At 40.3% G+C, this 22,107-nt stretch overlaps 1 protein-coding gene across 1 annotated transcript; it reads right to left on the minus strand.

The window, feature by feature from the left end:
• Positions 1-6,812: 6,812 nt before the first annotated feature.
• LOC144888404 (uncharacterized) lies at positions 6,813-19,981 on the minus strand. Its single transcript, XM_078766288.1, has 2 exons — positions 17,940-19,981; positions 6,813-7,476 (listed from the first exon to the last, which is right to left on the minus strand). The coding sequence occupies exon 1, from the start codon at positions 19,979-19,981 to the stop codon at positions 17,951-17,953; it is 2,031 nt and encodes a 676-aa protein (XP_078622414.1). The 3' UTR covers positions 6,813-7,476; positions 17,940-17,950.
• Between the last annotated feature and the right edge of the window lie 2,126 nt (positions 19,982-22,107).

Raw genomic sequence — 22,107 nt, forward strand, 5'->3', positions numbered from 1 at the left:
ATATTGTATTGCTTTAGTTCGCATTGTTTAGGTCACTCTGTAGAGCACAGTTCCCTTTGGAAACTCTTGTAAGTTCGCATATCAGAGTCTTTTAGAGATACCCTTTAGCACACAAAATTATGAAGGTCAAGGTCAAAGGTCAAGGTCACTTTGTGGTCAATCATGGAGGTCGACGAAACACTAATTTTTTGAGTAACTTTGATCGGATCGTCTCCAAACTTCATGGGAATCTAGTATATGGTCCGGCGCTCAGCTGATTAGTTTTTGGTGGCGATCGGCCTTGACCTTCATGGTTAGCGCTGGAGGTCGAAAATTATTGACCCCAAGGTCAAATTTTGAAATCGTAGGTACCATATCGAGTAATACCTCATATGAATGCCCTTGATGAGTGCTTCCCAGATCTGTAAACAGTTTGACGCTATGACGTCATTTGATGACGTCATGACGAAAAAACGGAATTTTCATGAAAAAATTATTTCCTCAGTTCTCATCAAAATCTTTCAATATTTCATGTGCGTTGGTCATGAAGACATACTATTCACCATACGAAATTATTAAGGTCAAGGTCATGGCAAGATACGGTTCACCCTGTGGGTGACATATGTTCATTTTGTTTTTTTGTTTGTGGTTAATCTTTTTTTTTTCACGTTTAGATCACTCTGTAGACCACAGTTATTATTGGAAACTCCTGTAACTTCGCATATCAGAGTCCTATAGAGATACCCTTCAGCACACAAAATTTTGAAGGTCAAGGTCAAAGGTCAAGGTCACTTTGTGGTCAATCATGGAGGTCGACGAAACACTAATTTTTTGAGTAACTTTGATCGGATCATCTCCAAACTTCATGGGAATCTAGTATATGGTCCGGCGCTCAGCTGATTAGTTTTTGGTGGCGATCGGCCTTGACCTTCATGGTTAGCGCTGGAGGTCGAAAATTATTGACCCCAAGGTCAAATTTTGAAATCGTAGGTACCATATCGAGTAATACCTCATATGAATGCCCTTGATGAGTGCTTCCCAGATCTGTAAACAGTTTGACGCTATGACGTCATTTGATGACGTCATGACGAAAAAACGGAATTTTCACATTTTGGCAAGATACGGTTCACCCTGTGGGTGACATATGTTCATTATCTTGCCAAAACGAAGTTTTTGCAAGATGTATCAGTCAGCTTGTATGTTTGTTATCTTGCCAAAACGAAGTTTTTGCAAGATGTATCAGTCAGCTTGTATGTTTGTTTGTTTGTTTGTTATCTTGCCAAAACGAAGTTTTTGCAAGATGTATTAGTCAGCTTGTATGTTTGTTTGTTTTTTTGTTTGTGGTTAATCTTTTTTTTTTCACGTTTAGATCACTCTGTAGACCACAGTTATTATTGGAAACTCCTGTAACTTCGCATATCAGAGTCCTATAGAGATACCCTTCAGCACACAAAATTTTGAAGGTCAAGGTCAAAGGTCAAGGTCACTTTGTGGTCAATCATGGAGGTCGACGAAACACTAATTTTTTGAGTAACTTTGATCGGATCGTCTCCAAACTTCATGGGAATCTAGTATATGGTCCGGCGCTCAGCTGATTAGTTTTTGGTGGCGATCGGCCTTGACCTTCATGGTTAGCGCTGGAGGTCGAAAATTATTGACCCCAAGGTCAAATTTTGAAATCGTAGGTACCATATCGAGTAATACCTCATATGAATGCCCTTGATGAGTGCTTCCCAGATCTGTAAACAGTTTGACGCTATGACGTCATTTGATGACGTCATGACGAAAAAACGGAATTTTCACATTTTGGCAAGATACGGTTCACCCTGTGGGTGACATATTTTTTTTTTGTTTTTTTGTTTTTTTGTTTGTGGTTAATCATTTTTTTTTCACGTTTAGATCACTCTGTAGACCACAGTTATTATTGGAAACTCCTGTAACTTCGCATATCAGAGTCCTATAGAGATACCCTTCAGCACACAAAATTTTGAAGGTCAAGGTCAAAGGTCAAGGTCACTTTGCGGTCAATCATGGAGGTCAACGAAACCCTTATTTTTTGAGTAACTTTGATCGGATCGTCTCCAAACTTCATGGGAATCTAGTATATGGTCCGGCGCTCAGCTGATTAGTTTTTGGTGGCGATCGGCCTTGACCTTCATGGTTAGCGCTGGAGGTCGAAAATTATTGACCCCAAGGTCAAATTACGAAACCCTTATTTTTTGAGTAACTTTGATCTTATGATCTCCAAACTTGGTGGGTATATAGGGTGTGGTATGGCGCTCAGTTGATTAGTTTTTGGTGTCGATCGGCCTTGACCTTCAAGGTCATTTTGAAGGTCATTCAATTTTGACCAAAAGGTAAAATTTTCAAGTTTCAGTTACCATATCGAGTAGTACCTCAAATTGAAGCCCTTGTTGAGTGCTTTCCAAACATATAACTAGTTTGACAATGTGACGTCATTTGACGGCGTTATGACGAAAAAACTGCACTTTTCATGTATATTGTATTGCTTTAGTTCGCATTGTTTAGGTCACTCTGTAGAGCACAGTTCCCTTTGGAAACTCTTGTAAGTTCGCATATCAGAGTCTTTTAGAGATACCCTTTAGCACACAAAATTATGAAGGTCAAGGTCAAAGGTCAAGGTCACTTTGTGGTCAATCATGGAGGTCGACGAAACACTAATTTTTTGAGTAACTTTGATCGGATCGTCTCCAAACTTCATGGGAATCTAGTATATGGTCCGGCGCTCAGCTGATTAGTTTTTGGTGGCGATCGGCCTTGACCTTCATGGTTAGCGCTGGAGGTCGAAAATTATTGACCCCAAGGTCAAATTTTGAAATCGTAGGTACCATATCGAGTAATACCTCATATGAATGCCCTTGATGAGTGCTTCCCAGATCTGTAAACAGTTTGACGCTATGACGTCATTTGATGACGTCATGACGAAAAAACGGAATTTTCATGAAAAAATTATTTCCTCAGTTCTCATCAAAATCTTTCAATATTTCATGTGCGTTGGTCATGAAGACATACTATTCACCATACGAAATTATTAAGGTCAAGGTCAAATGGCAAGATACGGTTCACCCTGTGGGTGACATATGTTCTTTGTTTGTTTGTTTGTTTTTTTGTTTGTTTTTTTGTTTGTGGTTAATCATTTTTTTTTCACGTTTAGATCACTCTGTAGACCACAGTTATTATTGGAAACTCCTGTAACTTCGCATATCAGAGTCCTATAGAGATACCCTTCAGCACACAAAATTTTGAAGGTCAAGGTCAAAGGTCAAGGTCACTTTGCGGTCAATCATGGAGGTCAACGAAACCCTTATTTTTTGAGTAACTTTGATCTTATGATCTCCAAACTTGGTGGGTATATAGGGTGTGGTATGGCGCTCAGCTGATTAGTTTTTGGTGTCGATCGGCCTTGACCTTCAAGGTCATTTTGAAGGTCATTCATTTGTTTGTGGTTAATCATTTTTTTTCACGTTTAGATCACTCTGTAGACCACAGTTATTATTGGAAACTCCTGTAACTTCGCATATCAGAGTCCTATAGAGATACCCTTCAGCACACAAAATTTTGAAGGTCAAGGTCAAAGGTCAAGGTCACTTTGTGGTCAATCATGGAGGTCGACGAAACACTAATTTTTTGAGTAACTTTGATCGGATCGTCTCCAAACTTCATGGGAATCTAGTATATGGTCCGGCGCTCAGCTGATTAGTTTTTGGTGGCGATCGGCCTTGACCTTCATGGTTAGCGCTGGAGGTCGAAAATTATTGACCCCAAGGTCAAATTTTGAAATCGTAGGTACCATATCGAGTAATACCTCATATGAATGCCCTTGATGAGTGCTTCCCAGATCTGTAAACAGTTTGACGCTATGACGTCATTTGATGACGTCATGACGAAAAAACGGAATTTTCATGAAAAAATTATTTCCTCAGTTCTCATCAAAATCTTTCAATATTTCATGTGCGTTGGTCATGAAGACATACTATTCACCATACGAAATTATTAAGGTCAAGGTCAAATGGCAAGATACGGTTCACCCTGTGGGTGACATATGTTCATTTTGTTTGTTTCTCTGTCTGACTGTAAGCGAAATATTGTGGTGACATGCCGGGTTGGTTACGCCAAGTATCCTTAAATGGTATATACCTGTATACTTAAAGGTGTGTGAAGTAAAAGGTTTGAATGTTGTGTTGCCAATGGCTGAGGTATGCATTGTACCGAGTGCCCTTTAGTTCAAAATGATTTGTGTGCCAAAATGTTTTATTTTGTATTTGCGAAAGATAATCAAAGATTGATTATTTAAAATTTTGATTTTGCATATCTAAAACTTATTGCTCAAACCAAAAACTGTTTTGTTTATCTGTAATTTCCATTCACACCCTCATAAAGGGCCCGCTTTCTTTATTTTGCATTGCAAACCACATGGAGTGTCATATTTTTTTAAAGTGAAAGCCCATTTGCCCCAAAGCGTGGGGTAACAGGACCACTGCCATATTAATGGATATTGCGCCTTTAATATTGGTGCTGTTGGCATCTTACGGTACTTATTCTTGCAATTTAAAATAAATTTAGCAGTTTCAAGATTTCTGCTTTTTATTTTTTCTACAAAACATCTTTTTAAAAATCGAAGTTGGCAATTTATTTTTTGGGGGGGAGGGGGGGGAGGGGATGCAAGTAGCTGGCCTTGCCTATGGTGCAACATAGTCTGGCGCCGGCCCTGGGTGGGGGTATGTGTCATCTCAGTGTACGTACCCTCGTACATGGTACACACACAGACATAGAGTTGGAACAACTAAGAAAAAGCAGACTTGGTCTCAGGTGACGTTTCAAAAAAGGTTTCTGACTGTACCTTTTCACGTACGTACTTAATAGACGTTTTACAACAAGGACGTGGAAGAGCTTGCTCACATATATCACCTGCACGACAAAGGAACCTCAATGTACTCTGAGACGAGTTACAATGACATTAGTAGCCATTGGACAAATGCCCCTGTATATTTATATAGGATTGGAATGTGGGATTCCAGCATCCATGAGCCACATTCTCAGGTGGGAGCATCAGGAGAAAATGGAAACAGACTCAAAACAACACAGCAAAAGCCTTCCTTATAGTAAGGGCATTTTATGAGATATTTCACAAATCTGTTAACTAAATTGTTACCAGAAAATTTCTTCACCAATATGTTTGTAAAGGTGTGTAATAACATGTGTTAAAATGTTGAAGTTCAACTCCCGTGGGAAACCCAGAAAAAAAGCTGTTGAATTCGGGTACCGAAAAATTATTTTCGAGGATTTTTTTTTTTTAATCGGCCCTTAAGTAACTTATGAGGGGTCAAATAAGGGTTTTTCATGATTCTGAGTTGATTGTTAACATTTATATTTTCACTTTTACATTTACACACAAAGTAGCTTTTATTTCACATACATATATAATACTCAAGAGTTATTGGTGTTGAGGTCATTAGGGTCTCCTTCAATAACTGGGAGGAACTCGATCTGTGTGCTCTGCTTTGCATCATTAGCATGGATTCTCTTCATCCAGCCATTCCAGTTGGAGTGTGGGAACTCAGGATCGTTGGCTTTGATCACCCACCCCGCTGCCCAGAGTGTGTCACCTGGAGTGAGGAGTGGCTGATCATGAGCCAGGGAGGAGGAAAGCTCAGCGAGGGGGAGAAACATGATCGCGTTCGTTCCTATCTGTTTCCTGTTCGTAAATGGAATAATCTTTACTTCAGTTCCTCTCAGGATCCTAGCTTTGTCGAGTGCCTTCAACTTCACCCGGGGGAAAGCTGCTGTTGTCTGTGGATCTGGCAAAGGTGGTGCCGGAGAGGTGACTTCGATCCAACCCATTGAGTGAAAGGGAGTGTTTCCGTGAATAGAGACAATGTTTAAATCTATATTGTCTCCAACAAACTGAGTGACTGCATTGTTTGTTTCCCCAACCTCCATAAAGACCACCTGATCATTACTTGACAATTCACTTTCACTGGCTGGCACTTTGGCTGTCATCACTGATTGATCCTCAAGCGCAGCATCAACCGCAACCTCATCATTGATCTGTTCATCGGTTTCCTCCACAATGGTGTCAAGAGTGCCAGAAGTATCTGGAACATCATCTCCACTCCTACTATTAAGGAAGCAGTATTTGTAGTTTTGTGTCTCCGTGTAAGACTCAGTGTATCCCAGCTGGTGGAACTTGTTGAGCATCCATTTTGACCCAAATCTATGATCAAGTTGTATGGCAAGCCCCATTTGGTGTGGCAATACTCCAGACCGAGGTCGACAGGCCTTAATAAAATTCTGCCCCCAAACGGCAACTCTTTCGTCTGTCTTGACAATCGGTCTCAAGAACATCCGAAGGCTTGCAGGAACAAGTGTCAGCTGACTATCGATGTCAGTCATACTGTGTGTGGTGGGGTATGACTTTGGACCTAAATCAATCAAGGCAATATCATTGGATATGAACTTGAGTGCCGTCTTTATGATCTGAGTCTTCTCATCTCCATGGTCAAGATTAGCATGATGCCCTCGCAGAATATTGTCGGTGCCATCTTTGAGACAGAGTACATCTGCCCTTCTTTCCTGTGTTGTGAAATACAAGGTGTCTTCGTATTTCTCTAGAAGTTTTACCTTTAGCCAATGCTTTGAAAAAGAAAGGCTCTTCTCTGGTGACTGATCAAACTCCTGCAGCTTTTCATGGACTTGGTCCATGTTCATTACCCCATGCTCTAATTCTGAGTCTAACTATTCGCAGAATTCAATAAAAACTGCCTCTCGCTCCTCATCAATACTCCTCTGTCCTCTCTTCCTTTTTCCTTCCTCATCAGTCTTGGACAAACTGTCACCTCTCACAAACATAAGTTTGCATCGCAAATGGTACAGTGTTTCTTCTGCTACCAAGTCGTTGATCCCTTCCAGACGTCCAGTGACTTCAGTGCCTTCAGTGCCCCAGTCATCCCCGCGACTCCGTGCTGTCTTCAGCAAGCTTGCCTTCAGTGTATCTGCAGTCAAATTATCTGGCACTCTGTATTTCTTTCTAGCTTGTGCTGGATTATTTTTGTAGAGCTGGGCTGGTTGGTTGCAAAGAATGCATACATCCTTATACAGGAGGTCAACTGACTGTGATCTTCTAGAACTGCAGCCAGTTGATGAACTGAACTCACAAGTAGTGCGTCTTCTCTTCAACTTTGATGACTCTTTCTCTGCCTTTGATGCTTGAGCTGACTTATTGGTGGTTGCAACAAAGTTGTTGTACAGATCATTTTTACACTTCTGGTGGTACCTCAGTTTTCCTTCCTTTTGAGCCTCCTTCATACGTTCCACAACAGTAACATTTTCGACAGTTTCTGCTTGTTTCAATAAAGTTGAGTATCCCTTTGGAGTTGCCTGTATGAGCCTTTCAGCTGGTGTATCCGAGCGTGCACAGATGAAGCAATTGAGCACAGGTGGAGTAACGTCTTCATCCATATTGCTAGACTCCATGTCCTGCAAAGTAGAAAATGAGATATATTTAGAAATTATTTTTCCACAAAGGAGTGTCTGTGGTGAAATATAAATGTTAACAATCAACTCAGAATCATGAAAAACCCTTATTTGACCCCTCATAAGTTACTTAAGGGCCGATTTAAAAAAATAAAAATTCTCGAAAATAATTTTTCGGTACCCGAATTCAACAGCTTTTTTTCTGGGTTTCCCACGGGAGTTGACCTTCAACATTTTAACACATGTTATTACACACCTTTACAAACATATTGGTGAAGAAAGTTTTTGGTAACAATTTAGTTAACAGATTTTCATATGTTTCCCTTACTATTATATCCCACAGTCCAACTGATTTAAAGAGGCTTAAAGATCAAACTTTTCAAGTTGTTTATCGTTCCATGTAATGCGTTTTCCACGAATTCCACGATATTCTCTCTGATGCAGAAATTTATTTTATTCTGCGAATTGCATTTGGCAGTAACTTGAGTGTGTGTTGTTTAGCATCAATCAGCATCCTAAAGGCTCATAAGAATACTTTTGCCCTTTATACAAAGTTCACGTGATTCCACATAGTATTTTAAGTACATTTTGGATTTTAAAAGACCATAAGGGAGTGGAGTGGAGTCTCGATGTGAATAAATAATGAATCAGTCTTTTAAAAATTAAATATATTCCAGAAACTTAATTTACGGTCCAATTAACATGAGCAAAGTGTATTTGTGAACAAAATGAATGTTAATGAAGCACTTGAGTGCAAGAGGTGCTAAATTATCACCTTCTAATGGTTTCCCTTGTTCAAACAGGGGGCGTGTGACGTAACAAGGGAGTAGGGTTGTGAGGAATCAATGGCGAGGTGTCATAGTCAGGGAATCCCGGGATGTAACAAGAAAAGCGTTACTGGGGAAATAGCCAAAATCAAGACTTTCTGCTCACCTTCACTCCTTCATTCCTCTTTTCTCCAGCCTCTGGAACAAACTCCCTCACTCTCTTCAATCCCACTCCACCCTCCAGGTCTTTAAAACAGCTGTTCACCGCCATCTCTTATCTTCCCCCATCCAAAACCTTCATCTTTTCTACCCCTGCTACTTCACCCCCAGATCCACGTCCAGCTGGTGTGATGGTAAAATTTTCAAGTTTCAGTTACCATATCGAGTAGTACCTCAAATTGAAGCCCTTGTTGAGTGCTTTCCAAACATATTTAGACATTATATAAATGACGTCATTTGGTGACGTTATAAGGCAAACACGTATTTTTCAAGGTCACTCTCTAGAACGATTATCATCGGAATATCTCGTGGGCAGACATTCCTCAAAGAGTCGCTTCTAGTGGATAGCAGTTCTGTTCACCTCAGTGTGACCTGAAGCAAGTCACTCATGTTCACATTTTGGCAAGATACGGTTCACCCTGTGGGTGACATATGTGGGTGACAGCTTGTATGTTTGTTTGTTATCTTGCCAAAACGAAGTTTTTGCAAGATGTATTAGTCAGCTTGTATGTTTGTTTGTTTTTTTGTTTGTGGTTAATCATTTTTTTTCACGTTTAGATCACTCTGTAGACCACAGTTATTATTGGAAACTCCTGTAACTTCGCATATCAGAGTCCTATAGAGATACCCTTCAGCACACAAAATTTTGAAGGTCAAGGTCAAAGGTCAAGGTCACTTTGTGGTCAATCATGGAGGTCGACGAAACCCTTATTTTTTGAGTAACTTTGATCGGATCGTCTCCAAACTTCATGGGAATCTAGTATATGGTCCGGCGCTCAGCTGATTAGTTTTTGGTGGCGATCGGCCTTGACCTTCATGGTTAGCGCTGAGGTCGAAAATTATTGACCCCAAGGTCAAATTACGAAACCCTTATTTTTTGAGTAACTTTGATCTTATGATCTCCAAACTTGGTGGGTATATAGGGTGTGGTATGGCGCTCAGTTGATTAGTTTTTGGTGTCGATCGGCCTTGACCTTCAAGGTCATTTTGAAGGTCATTCAATTTTGACCAAAAGGTAAAATTTTCAAGTTTCAGTTACCATATCGAGTCATTGGAAACTCCTGTAACTTCGCATATCAGAGTCCTATAGAGATACCCTTCAGCACACAAAATTTTGAAGGTCAAGGTCAAAGGTCAAGGTCACTTTGTGGTCAATCATGGAGGTCGACGAAACACTAATTTTTTGAGTAACTTTGATCGGATCGTCTCCAAACTTCATGGGAATCTAGTATATGGTCCGGCGCTCAGCTGATTAGTTTTTGGTGGCGATCGGCCTTGACCTTCATGGTTAGCGCTGGAGGTCGAAAATTATTGACCCCAAGGTCAAATTTTGAAATCGCAGGTACCATATCGAGTAATACCTCATATGAATGCCCTTGATGAGTGCTTCCCAGATCTGTAAACAGTTTGACGCTATGACGTCATTTGATGACGTCATGACGAAAAAACGGAATTTTCATGAAAAAATTATTTCCTCAGTTCTCATCAAAATCTTTCAATATTTCATGTGCGTTGGTCATGAAGACATACTATTCACCATACGAAATTATTAAGGTCAAGGTCAAAGGTCAAGGTCACTTTGCGAAGTGAAGCTTTAGACATTTATAGGTCAAGGTCAAGCTTTAGACATTATATAAATGACGTCATTTGGTGACGTTATAAGGCAAACACGTATTTTTCAAGGTCACTCTCTAGAACGATTATCATCGGAATATCTCGTGGGCAGACATTCCTCAAAGAGTCGCTTCTAGTGGATAGCAGTTCTGTTCACCTCAGTGTGACCTGAAGCAAGTCACTCATGTTCACATTTTGGCAAGATACGGTTCACCCTGTGGGTGACATATGTTTATTTTTTTGTTTTTTTGTTTGTGGTTAATCATTTTTTTTTCACGTTTAGATCACTCTGTAGACCACAGTTATTATTGGAAACTCCTGTAACTTCGCATATCAGAGTCCTATAGAGATACCCTTCAGCACACAAAATTTTGAAGGTCAAGGTCAAAGGTCAAGGTCACTTTGCGGTCAATCATGGAGGTCAACAAAACCCTTATTTTTTGAGTAACTTTGATCGGATCGTCTCCAAACTTCATGGGAATCTAGTATATGGTCCGGCGCTCAGCTGATTAGTTTTTGGTGGCGATCGGCCTTGACCTTCATGGTTAGTGCTGGAGGTCGAAAATTATTGACCCCAAGGTCAAATTACGAAACCCTTATTTTTTGAGTAACTTTGATCTTATGATCTCCAAACTTGGTGGGTATATAGGGTGTGGTATGGCGCTCAGTTGATTAGTTTTTGGTGTCGATCGGCCTTGACCTTCAAGGTCATTTTGAAGGTCATTCAATTTTGACCAAAAGGTAAAATTTTCAAGTTTCAGTTACCATATCGAGTAGTACCTCAAATTGAAGCCCTTGTTGAGTGCTTTCCAAACATATAACTAGTTTGACAATGTGACGTCATTTGACGGCGTTATGACGAAAAAACTGCACTTTTCATGTATATTGTATTGCTTTAGTTCGCATTGTTTAGGTCACTCTGTAGAGCACAGTTCCCTTTGGAAACTCTTGTAAGTTCGCATATCAGAGTCTTTTAGAGATACCCTTTAGCACACAAAATTATGAAGGTCAAGGTCAAAGGTCAAGGTCACTTTGCGGCCAATCATGGAGGTCGACGAAACACTAATTTTTTGAGTAACTTTGATCGGATCGTCTCCAAACTTCATGGGAATCTAGTATATGGTCCGGCGCTCAGCTGATTAGTTTTTGGTGGCGATCGGCCTTGACCTTCATGGTTAGCGCTGGAGGTCGAAAATTATTGACCCCAAGGTCAAATTTTGAAATCGTAGGTACCATATCGAGTAATACCTCATATGAATGCCCTTGATGAGTGCTTCCCAGATCTGTAAACAGTTTGACGCTATGACGTCATTTGATGACGTCATGACGAAAAAACGGAATTTTCATGAAAAAATTATTTCCTCAGTTCTCATCAAAATCTTTCAATATTTCATGTGCGTTGGTCATGAAGACATACTATTCACCATACGAAATTATTAAGGTCAAGGTCAAATGGCAAGATACGGTTCACCCTGTGGGTGACATATGTTCTTTGTTTGTTTGTTTGTTTTTTTGTTTGTTTTTTTGTTTGTGGTTAATCATTTTTTTTCTCACGTTTAGATCACTCTGTAGACCACAGTTATTATTGGAAACTCCTGTAACTTCGCATATCAGAGTCCTATAGAGATACCCTTCAGCACACAAAATTTTGAAGGTCAAGGTCAAAGGTCAAGGTCACTTTGCGGTCAATCATGGAGGTCAACGAAACCCTTATTTTTTGAGTAACTTTGATCTTATGATCTCCAAACTTGGTGGGTATATAGGGTGTGGTATGGCGCTCAGCTGATTAGTTTTTGGTGTCGATCGGCCTTGACCTTCAAGGTCATTTTGAAGGTCATTCATTTGTTTGTGGTTAATCATTTTTTTTCACGTTTAGATCACTCTGTAGACCACAGTTATTATTGGAAACTCCTGTAACTTCGCATATCAGAGTCCTATAGAGATACCCTTCAGCACACAAAATTTTGAAGGTCAAGGTCAAAGGTCAAGGTCACTTTGTGGTCAATCATGGAGGTCGACGAAACACTAATTTTTTGAGTAACTTTGATCGGATCGTCTCCAAACTTCATGGGAATCTAGTATATGGTCCGGCGCTCAGCTGATTAGTTTTTGGTGGCGATCGGCCTTGACCTTCATGGTTAGCGCTGGAGGTCGAAAATTATTGACCCCAAGGTCAAATTTTGAAATCGTAGGTACCATATCGAGTAATACCTCATATGAATGCCCTTGATGAGTGCTTCCCAGATCTGTAAACAGTTTGACGCTATGACGTCATTTGATGACGTCATGACGAAAAAACGGAATTTTCATGAAAAAATTATTTCCTCAGTTCTCATCAAAATCTTTCAATATTTCATGTGCGTTGGTCATGAAGACATACTATTCACCATACGAAATTATTAAGGTCAAGGTCAAAGGTCAAGGTCACTTTGCGAAGTGAAGCTTTAGACATTTATAGGTCAAGGTCAAGCTTTAGACATTATATAAATGACGTCATTTGGTGACGTTATAAGGCAAACACGTATTTTTCAAGGTCACTCTCTAGAACGATTATCATCGGAATATCTCGTGGGCAGACATTCCTCAAAGAGTCGCTTCTAGTGGATAGCAGTTCTGTTCACCTCAGTGTGACCTGAAGCAAGTCACTCATGTTCACATTTTGGCAAGATACGGTTCACCCTGTGGGTGACATATGTTTATTTTTTTGTTTTTTTGTTTGTGGTTAATCATTTTTTTTTCACGTTTAGATCACTCTGTAGACCACAGTTATTATTGGAAACTCCTGTAACTTCGCATATCAGAGTCCTATAGAGATACCCTTCAGCACACAAAATTTTGAAGGTCAAGGTCAAAGGTCAAGGTCACTTTGCGGTCAATCATGGAGGTCAACAAAACCCTTATTTTTTGAGTAACTTTGATCGGATCGTCTCCAAACTTCATGGGAATCTAGTATATGGTCCGGCGCTCAGCTGATTAGTTTTTGGTGGCGATCGGCCTTGACCTTCATGGTTAGCGCTGGAGGTCGAAAATTATTGACCCCAAGGTCAAATTACGAAACCCTTATTTTTTGAGTAACTTTGATCTTATGATCTCCAAACTTGGTGGGTATATAGGGTGTGGTATGGCGCTCAGTTGATTAGTTTTTGGTGTCGATCGGCCTTGACCTTCAAGGTCATTTTGAAGGTCATTCAATTTTGACCAAAAGGTAAAATTTTCAAGTTTCAGTTACCATATCGAGTAGTACCTCAAATTGAAGCCCTTGTTGAGTGCTTTCCAAACATATAACTAGTTTGACAATGTGACGTCATTTGACGGCGTTATGACGAAAAAACTGCACTTTTCATGTATATTGTATTGCTTTAGTTCGCATTGTTTAGGTCACTCTGTAGAGCACAGTTCCATTTGGAAACTCTTGTAAGTTCGCATATCAGAGTCTTTTAGAGATACCCTTTAGCACACAAAATTATGAAGGTCAAGGTCAAAGGTCAAGGTCACTTTGCGGCCAATCATGGAGGTCGACGAAACACTAATTTTTTGAGTAACTTTGATCGGATCGTCTCCAAACTTCATGGGAATCTAGTATATGGTCCGGCGCTCAGCTGATTAGTTTTTGGTGGCGATCGGCCTTGACCTTCATGGTTAGCGCTGGAGGTCGAAAATTATTGACCCCAAGGTCAAATTTTGAAATCGTAGGTACCATATCGAGTAATACCTCATATGAATGCCCTTGATGAGTGCTTCCCAGATCTGTAAACAGTTTGACGCTATGACGTCATTTGATGACGTCATGACGAAAAAACGGAATTTTCATGAAAAAATTATTTCCTCAGTTCTCATCAAAATCTTTCAATATTTCATGTGCGTTGGTCATGAAGACATACTATTCACCATACGAAATTATTAAGGTCAAGGTCAAATGGCAAGATACGGTTCACCCTGTGGGTGACATATGTTCTTTGTTTGTTTGTTTGTTTTTTTGTTTGTTTTTTTGTTTGTGGTTAATCATTTTTTTTCTCACGTTTAGATCACTCTGTAGACCACAGTTATTATTGGAAACTCCTGTAACTTCGCATATCAGAGTCCTATAGAGATACCCTTCAGCACACAAAATTTTGAAGGTCAAGGTCAAAGGTCAAGGTCACTTTGCGGTCAATCATGGAGGTCAACGAAACCCTTATTTTTTGAGTAACTTTGATCTTATGATCTCCAAACTTGGTGGGTATATAGGGTGTGGTATGGCGCTCAGCTGATTAGTTTTTGGTGTCGATCGGCCTTGACCTTCAAGGTCATTTTGAAGGTCATTCATTTGTTTGTGGTTAATCATTTTTTTTCACGTTTAGATCACTCTGTAGTCCACAGCTATTATTGGAAACTCCTGTAACTTCGCATATCAGAGTCCTATAGAGATACCCTTCAGCACACAAAATTTTGAAGGTCAAGGTCAAAGGTCAAGGTCACTTTGTGGTCAATCATGGAGGTCGACGAAACACTAATTTTTTGAGTAACTTTGATCGGATCGTCTCCAAACTTCATGGGAATCTAGTATATGGTCCGGCGCTCAGCTGATTAGTTTTTGGTGGCGATCGGCCTTGACCTTCATGGTTAGCGCTGGAGGTCGAAAATTATTGACCCCAAGGTCAAATTTTGAAATCGTAGGTACCATATCGAGTAATACCTCATATGAATGCCCTTGATGAGTGCTTCCCAGATCTGTAAACAGTTTGACGCTATGACGTCATTTGATGACGTCATGACGAAAAAACGGAATTTTCATGAAAAAATTATTTCCTCAGTTCTCATCAAAATCTTTCAATATTTCATGTGCGTTGGTCATGAAGACATACTATTCACCATACGAAATTATTAAGGTCAAGGTCAAATGGCAAGATACGGTTCACCCTGTGGGTGACATATGTTCATTTTTTTGTTTTTTTGTTTGTGGTTAATCATTTTTTTTTCACGTTTAGATCACTCTGTAGACCACAGTTATTATTGGAAACTCCTGTAACTTCGCATATCAGAGTCCTATAGAGATACCCTTCAGCACACAAAATTTTGAAGGTCAAGGTCAAAGGTCAAGGTCACTTTGCGGTCAATCATGGAGGTCAACGAAACCCTTATTTTTTGAGTAACTTTGATCGGATCGTCTCCAAACTTCATGGGAATCTAGTATATGGTCCGGCGCTCAGCTGATTAGTTTTTGGTGGCGATCGGCCTTGACCTTCATGGTTAGCGCTGGAGGTCGAAAATTATTGACCCCAAGGTCAAATTTTGAAATCGTAGGTACCATATCGAGTAATACCTCATATGAATGCCCTTGATGAGTGCTTCCCAGATCTGTAAACAGTTTGACGCTATGACGTCATTTGATGACGTCATGACGAAAAAACGGAATTTTCACATTTTGGCAAGATACGGTTCACCCTGTGGGTGACATATGTTTATTATCTTGCCAAAACGAAGTTTTTGCAAGATGTATTAGTCAGTTTGTATGTTTGTTTGTTTTTTTTTTGTTTGTTTTTTGTTTGTGGTTAATCTTTTTTTTTTCACGTTTAGATCACTCTGTAGACCACAGTTATTATTGGAAACTCCTGTAACTTCGCATATCAGAGTCCTATAGAGATACCCTTCAGCACACAAAATTTTGAAGGTCAAGGTCAAAGGTCAAGGTCACTTTGCGGTCAATCATGGAGGTCAACGAAACCCTTATTTTTTGAGTAACTTTGATCTTATGATCTCCAAACTTGGTGGGTATATAGGGTGTGGTATGGCGCTCAGCTGATTAGTTTTTGGTGTCGATCGGCCTTGACCTTCAAGGTCATTTTGAAGGTCATTCAATTTTGACCAAAAGGTAAAATTTTCAAGTTTCAGTTACCATATCGAGTAGTACCTCAAATTGAAGCCCTTGTTGAGTGCTTTCCAAACATATAACTAGTTTGACAATGTGACGTCATTTGACGGCGTTATGACGAAAAAACTGCACTTTTCATGTATATTGTATTGCTTTAGTTCGCATTGTTTAGGTCACTCTGTAGACCACAGTTATTATTGGAAACTCCTGTAACTTCGCATATCAGAGTCCTATAGAGATACCCTTCAGCACACAAAATTTTGAAGGTCAAGGTCAAAGGTCAAGGTCACTTTGTGGTCAATCATGGAGGTCGACGAAACACTAATTTTTTGAGTAACTTTGATCGGATCGTCTCCAAACTTCATGGGAATCTAGTATATGGTCCGGCGCTCAGCTGATTAGTTTTTGGTGGCGATCGGCCTTGACCTTCATGGTTAGCGCTGGAGGTCGAAAATTATTGACCCCAAGGTCAAATTTTGAAATCGTAGGTACCATATCGAGTAATACCTCATATGAATGCCCTTGATGAGTGCTTCCCAGATCTGTAAACAGTTTGACGCTATGACGTCATTTGATGACGTCATGACGAAAAAACGGAATTTTCACATTTTGGCAAGATACGGTTCACCCTGTGGGTGACATATGTTCATTTTGTTTGTTTCTCTGTCTGACTGTAAGCGAAATATTGTGGTGACATGCCGGGTTGGTTACGCCAAGTATCCTTAAATGGTATATACCTGTATACTTAAAGGTGTGTGAAGTAAAAAGTTTGAATGTTGTGTTGCCAATGGCTGAGGTATGCATTGTACCGAGTGCCCTTTAGTTCAAAATGATTTGTGTGCCAAAATATTTTATTTTGTATTTGCGAAAGATAATCAAAGATTGATTATTTAAAATTTTGATTTTGCATATCTAAAACTTATTGCTCAAACCAAAAACTGTTTTGTTTATCTGTAATTTCCATTCACACCCTCATAAAGGGCCCGCTTTCTTTATTTTGCATTGCAAACCACATGGAGTGTCATATTTTTTTAAAGTGAAAGCCCATTTGCCCCAAAGCGTGGGGTAACAGGACCACTGCCATATTAATGGATATTGCGCCTTTAATATTGGTGCTGTTGGCATCTTACGGTACTTATTCTTGCAATTTAAAATAAATTTAGCAGTTTCAAGATTTCTGCTTTTTATTTTTTCTACAAAACATCTTTTTAAAAATCGAAGTTGACAATTTATTTTTTGGGGGGGAGGGGGGGAGGGGATGCAAGTAGCTGGCCTTGCCTATGGTGCAACATAGTCTGGCGCCGGCCCTGGGTGGGGGTATGTGTCATCTCAGTGTACGTACCCTCGTACATGGTACACACACAGACATAGAGTTGGAACAACTAAGAAAAAGCAGACTTGGTCTCAGGTGACGTTTCAAAAAAGGTTTCTGACTGTACCTTTTCACGTACGTACTTAATAGACGTTTTACAACAAGGACGTGGAAGAGCTTGCTCACATATATCACCTGCACGACAAAGGAACCTCAATGTACTCTGAGACGAGTTACAATGACATTAGTAGCCATTGGACAAATGCCCCTGTATATTTATATAGGATTGGAATGTGGGATTCCAGCATCCATGAGCCACATTCTCAGGTGGGAGCATCAGGAGAAAATGGAAACAGACTCAAAACAACACAGCAAAAGCCTTCCTTATAGTAAGGGCATTTTATGAGATATTTCACAAATCTGTTAACTAAATTGTTACCAGAAAATTTCTTCACCAATATGTTTGTAAAGGTGTGTAATAACATGTGTTAAAATGTTGAAGTTCAACTCCCGTGGGAAACCCAGAAAAAAAGCTGTTGAATTCGGGTACCGAAAAATTATTTTCGAGGATTTTTTTTTTTTAATCGGCCCTTAAGTAACTTATGAGGGGTCAAAGAAGGGTTTTTCATGATTCTGAGTTGATTGTTAACATTTATATTTTCACTTTTACATTTACACACAAAGTAGCTTTTATTTCACATACATATATAATACTCAAGAGTTATTGGTGTTGAGGTCATTAGGGTCTCCTTCAATAACTGGGAGGAACTCGATCTGTGTGCTCTGCTTTGCATCATTAGCATGGATTCTCTTCATCCAGCCATTCCAGTTGGAGTGTGGGAACTCAGGATCGTTGGCTTTGATCACCCACCCCGCTGCCCAGAGTGTGTCACCTGGAGTGAGGAGTGGCTGATCATGAGCCAGGGAGGAGGAAAGCTCAGCGAGGGGGAGAAACATGATCGCGTTCGTTCCTATCTGTTTCCTGTTCGTAAATGGAATAATCTTTACTTCAGTTCCTCTCAGGATCTTAGCTTTGTCGAGTGCCTTCAACTTCACCCGGGGGAAAGCTGCTGTTGTCTGTGGATCTGGCAAAGGTGGTGCCGGAGAGGTGACTTCGATCCAACCCATTGAGTGAAAGGGAGTGTTTCCGTGAATAGAGACAATGTTTAAATCTATATTGTCTCCAACAAACTGAGTGACTGCATTGTTTGTTTCCCCAACCTCCATAAAGACCACCTGATCATTACTTGACAATTCACTTTCACTGGCTGGCACTTTGGCTGTCATCACTGATTGATCCTCAAGCGCAGCATCAACCGCAACCTCATCATTGATCTGTTCATCGGTTTCCTCCACAATGGTGTCAAGAGTGCCAGAAGTATCTGGAACATCATCTCCACTCCTACTATTAAGGAAGCAGTATTTGTAGTTTTGTGTCTCCGTGTAAGACTCAGTGTATCCCAGCCGGTGGAACTTGTTGAGCATCCATTTTGACCCAAATCTATGATCAAGTTGTATGGCAAGCCCCATTTGGTGTGGCAATACTCCAGACCGAGGTCGACAGGCCTTAATAAAATTCTGCCCCCAAACGGCAACTCTTTCGTCTGTCTTGACAATCGGTCTCAAGAACATCCGAAGGCTTGCAGGAACAAGTGTCAGCTGACTATCGATGTCAGTCATACTGTGTGTGGTGGGGTATGACTTTGGACCTAAATCAATCAAGGCAATATCATTGGATATGAACTTGAGTGCCGTCTTTATGATCTGAGTCTTCTCATCTCCATGGTCAAGATTAGCATGATGCCCTCGCAGAATATTGTCGGTGCCATCTTTGAGACAGAGTACATCTGCCCTTCTTTCCTGTGTTGTGAAATACAAGGTGTCTTCGTATTTCTCTAGAAGTTTTATCTTTAGCCAATGCTTTGAATAAGAAAGGCTCTTCTCTGGTGACTGATCAAACTCCTGCAGCTTTTCATGGACTTGGTCCATGTTCATTACCCCATACTCTAATTCTGAGTCTAACCATTCGCAGAATTCAATAAAAACTGCCTCTCGCTCCTCATCAATACTCCTCTGTCCTCTCTTCCTTTTTCCTTCCTCATCAGTCTTGGACAAACTGTCACCTCTCACAAACATAAGTTTGCATCGCAAATGGTACAGTGTTTCTTCTGCTACCAAGTCGTTGATCCCTTCCAGGCGTCCAGTGACTTCAGTGCCTTCAGTGCCCCAGTCATCCCCGCGACTCCGTGCTGTCTTCAGCAAGCTTGCCTTCAGTGTATCTGCAGTCAAATTATCTGGCACTCTGTATTTCTTTCTAGCTTGTGCTGGATTATTTTTGTAGAGCTGGGCTGGTTGGTTGCAAAGAATGCATACATCCTTATACAGGAGGTCAACTGACTGTGATCTTCTAGAACTGCAGCCAGTTGATGAACTGAACTCACAAGTAGTGCGTCTTCTCTTCAACTTTGATGACTCTTTCTCTGCCTTTGATGCTTGAGCTGACTTATTGGTGGTTGCAACAAAGTTGTTGTACAGATCATTTTTACACATCTGGTGGTACCTCAGTTTTCCTTCCTTTTGAGCCTCCTTCATACGTTCCACAACAGTAACATTTTCGACAGTTTCTGCTTGTTTCAATAAAGTTGAGTATCCCTTTGGAGTTGCCTGTATGAGCCTTTCAGCTGGTGTATCCGAGCGTGCACAGATGAAGCAATTGAGCACAGGTGGAGTAACGTCTTCATCCATATTGCTAGACTCCATGTCCTGCAAAGTATAAAATGAGATATATTTAGAAATTATTTTTCCACAAAGGAGTGTCTGTTGTGAAATATAAATGTTAACAATCAACTCAGAATCATGAAACACCCTTATTTGACCCCTCATAAGTTACTTAAGGGCCGATTAAAAAAAATAAAAATTCTCGAAAATAATTTTTCGGTACCCGAATTCAACAGCTTTTTTTCTGGGTTTCCCACGGGAGTTGACCTTCAACATTTTAACACATGTTATTACACACCTTTACAAACATATTGGTGAAGAAAGTTTTTGGTAACAATTTAGTTAACAGATTTTCATATGTTTCCCTTACTATTATATCCCACAGTCCAACTGATTTAAAGAGGCTTAAAGATCAAACTTTTCAAGTTGTTTATCGTTCCATGTAATGCGTTTTCCACGAATTGCACGATATTCTCTCTGATGCAGAAATTTATTTTATTCTGCGAATTGCATTTGGCAGTAACTTGAGTGTGTGTTGTTTAGCATCAATCAGCATCCTAAAGGCTCATAAGAATACTTTTGCCCTTTATACAAAGTTCACGTGATTCCACATAGTATTTTAAGTACATTTTGGATTTTAAAAGACCATAAGGGAGTGGAGTGGAGTCTCGATGTGAATAAATAATGAATCAGTCTTTTAAAAATTAAATATATTCCAGAAACTTAATTTACGGTCCAATTAACATGAGCAAAGTGTATTTGTGAACAAAATGAATGTTAATGAAGCACTTGAGTGCAAGAGGTGCTAAATTATCACCTTCTAATGGTTTCCCTTGTTCAAACAGGGGGCGTGTGACGTAACAAGGGAGTAGGGTTGTGAGGAATCAATGGCGAGGTGTCATAGTCAGGGAATCCCGGGATGTAACAAGAAAAGCGTTACTGGGGAAATAGCCAAAATCAAGACTTTCTGCTCACCTTCACTCCTTCATTCCTCTTTTCTCCAGCCTCTGGAACAAACTCCCTCACTCTCTTCAATCCCACTCCACCCTCCAGGTCTTTAAAACAGCTGTTCACCGCCATCTCTTATCTTCCCCCATCCAAAACCTTCATCTTTTCTACCCCTGCTACTTCACCCCCAGATCCACTTTTTTGAAATACCAACTTTTTTCTTTCCTGAAAGGTCTAGCAGTGTCCATGTGTTTTATACCTCTCCCCCCCCCCCCACCCCGCCCCCTTTCACACGCCTCCTCCCCCAAGCCCTCTCCCTCCCACAGATCTTCCGATGTCCCTGTTCTCTGCTGTTGTACTTGTGTGCTTCCCTCTCTCTCCACATCTTGTCTCCCGCTCCCTTTATTGCATGTATTGTGTGTCCGTTTGTTGTTGTTGTTTTTTTGTGATTGATGTTATCTATTACACGAGCCTCGATCTTGTATACAAAAAACAAAAAAGGGTGAAAGAGTAAGAAATTTCTTAAGTTCTCAAGGATACCATACAGGAACTGCAAGGGTGCCCAATCCACATCCTGCTGGTATACACTTGAATGAGGGATGTCCATGTCTCTGGGTTAGTAGCTTAGGTTCAGCAAAATATGTCACAAACCTCATGCACAGAGGCGTCCATCTTAATGCCAGTTGTCTGTCTGTCTGTCTGTCTGTCTGTGTGTCTGCATCGTATAAATCTGCGCTTTTAAGATGGTTTTCTCTGCAACCTTAGGAGTTTTGGGGTTTTTTTCAACATAGGAGGTTAGGAGGGCATATCAAAAATGGTTTTCAACATAGGAGGGACTCCCAATGTATAATATTTTAATGCTGACTCTGACGTCATAGGCGACATGGTATGACAGCCATATTGAATTTTCGGAAAAAAAAAATTGGACCTTATTTTCTGAACGGAAGAGGCGCTGAACGGAAAAAAAACCGCTAAATGGAAAAAACCGCTGAATGGAAAAGATTGAAACTTGGCATACGTCATCAACTCCCCATGGGGTATATAAGGCAATAACGATGATGTCATCGGTGAAATGGTATTCCAGCCACAATTGGTTGAATTGAAATCTTTTTCCTAAAAATCTGAAACTTCATCTATCTGATCTACGACCCAATGAGAATGAAGAATTTAATTTATGACATTATAGCCCATTCCAAGAAACCATG

The sequence above is a fragment of the Myxine glutinosa genome, chromosome 12 (assembly GCF_964187855.1).
Source record: "Myxine glutinosa chromosome 12, kmMyxGlut1.1, whole genome shotgun sequence".
NCBI lineage: Eukaryota > Metazoa > Chordata > Myxini > Myxiniformes > Myxinidae > Myxine > Myxine glutinosa.

Bases quoted from the DNA above. Each gene is read 5' to 3' on its own strand.
- LOC144888404 (XM_078766288.1), bottom strand. From the start codon at position 19,981: ATGGATGAAGACGTTACTCCACCTGTGCTCAATTGCTTCATCTGTGCA.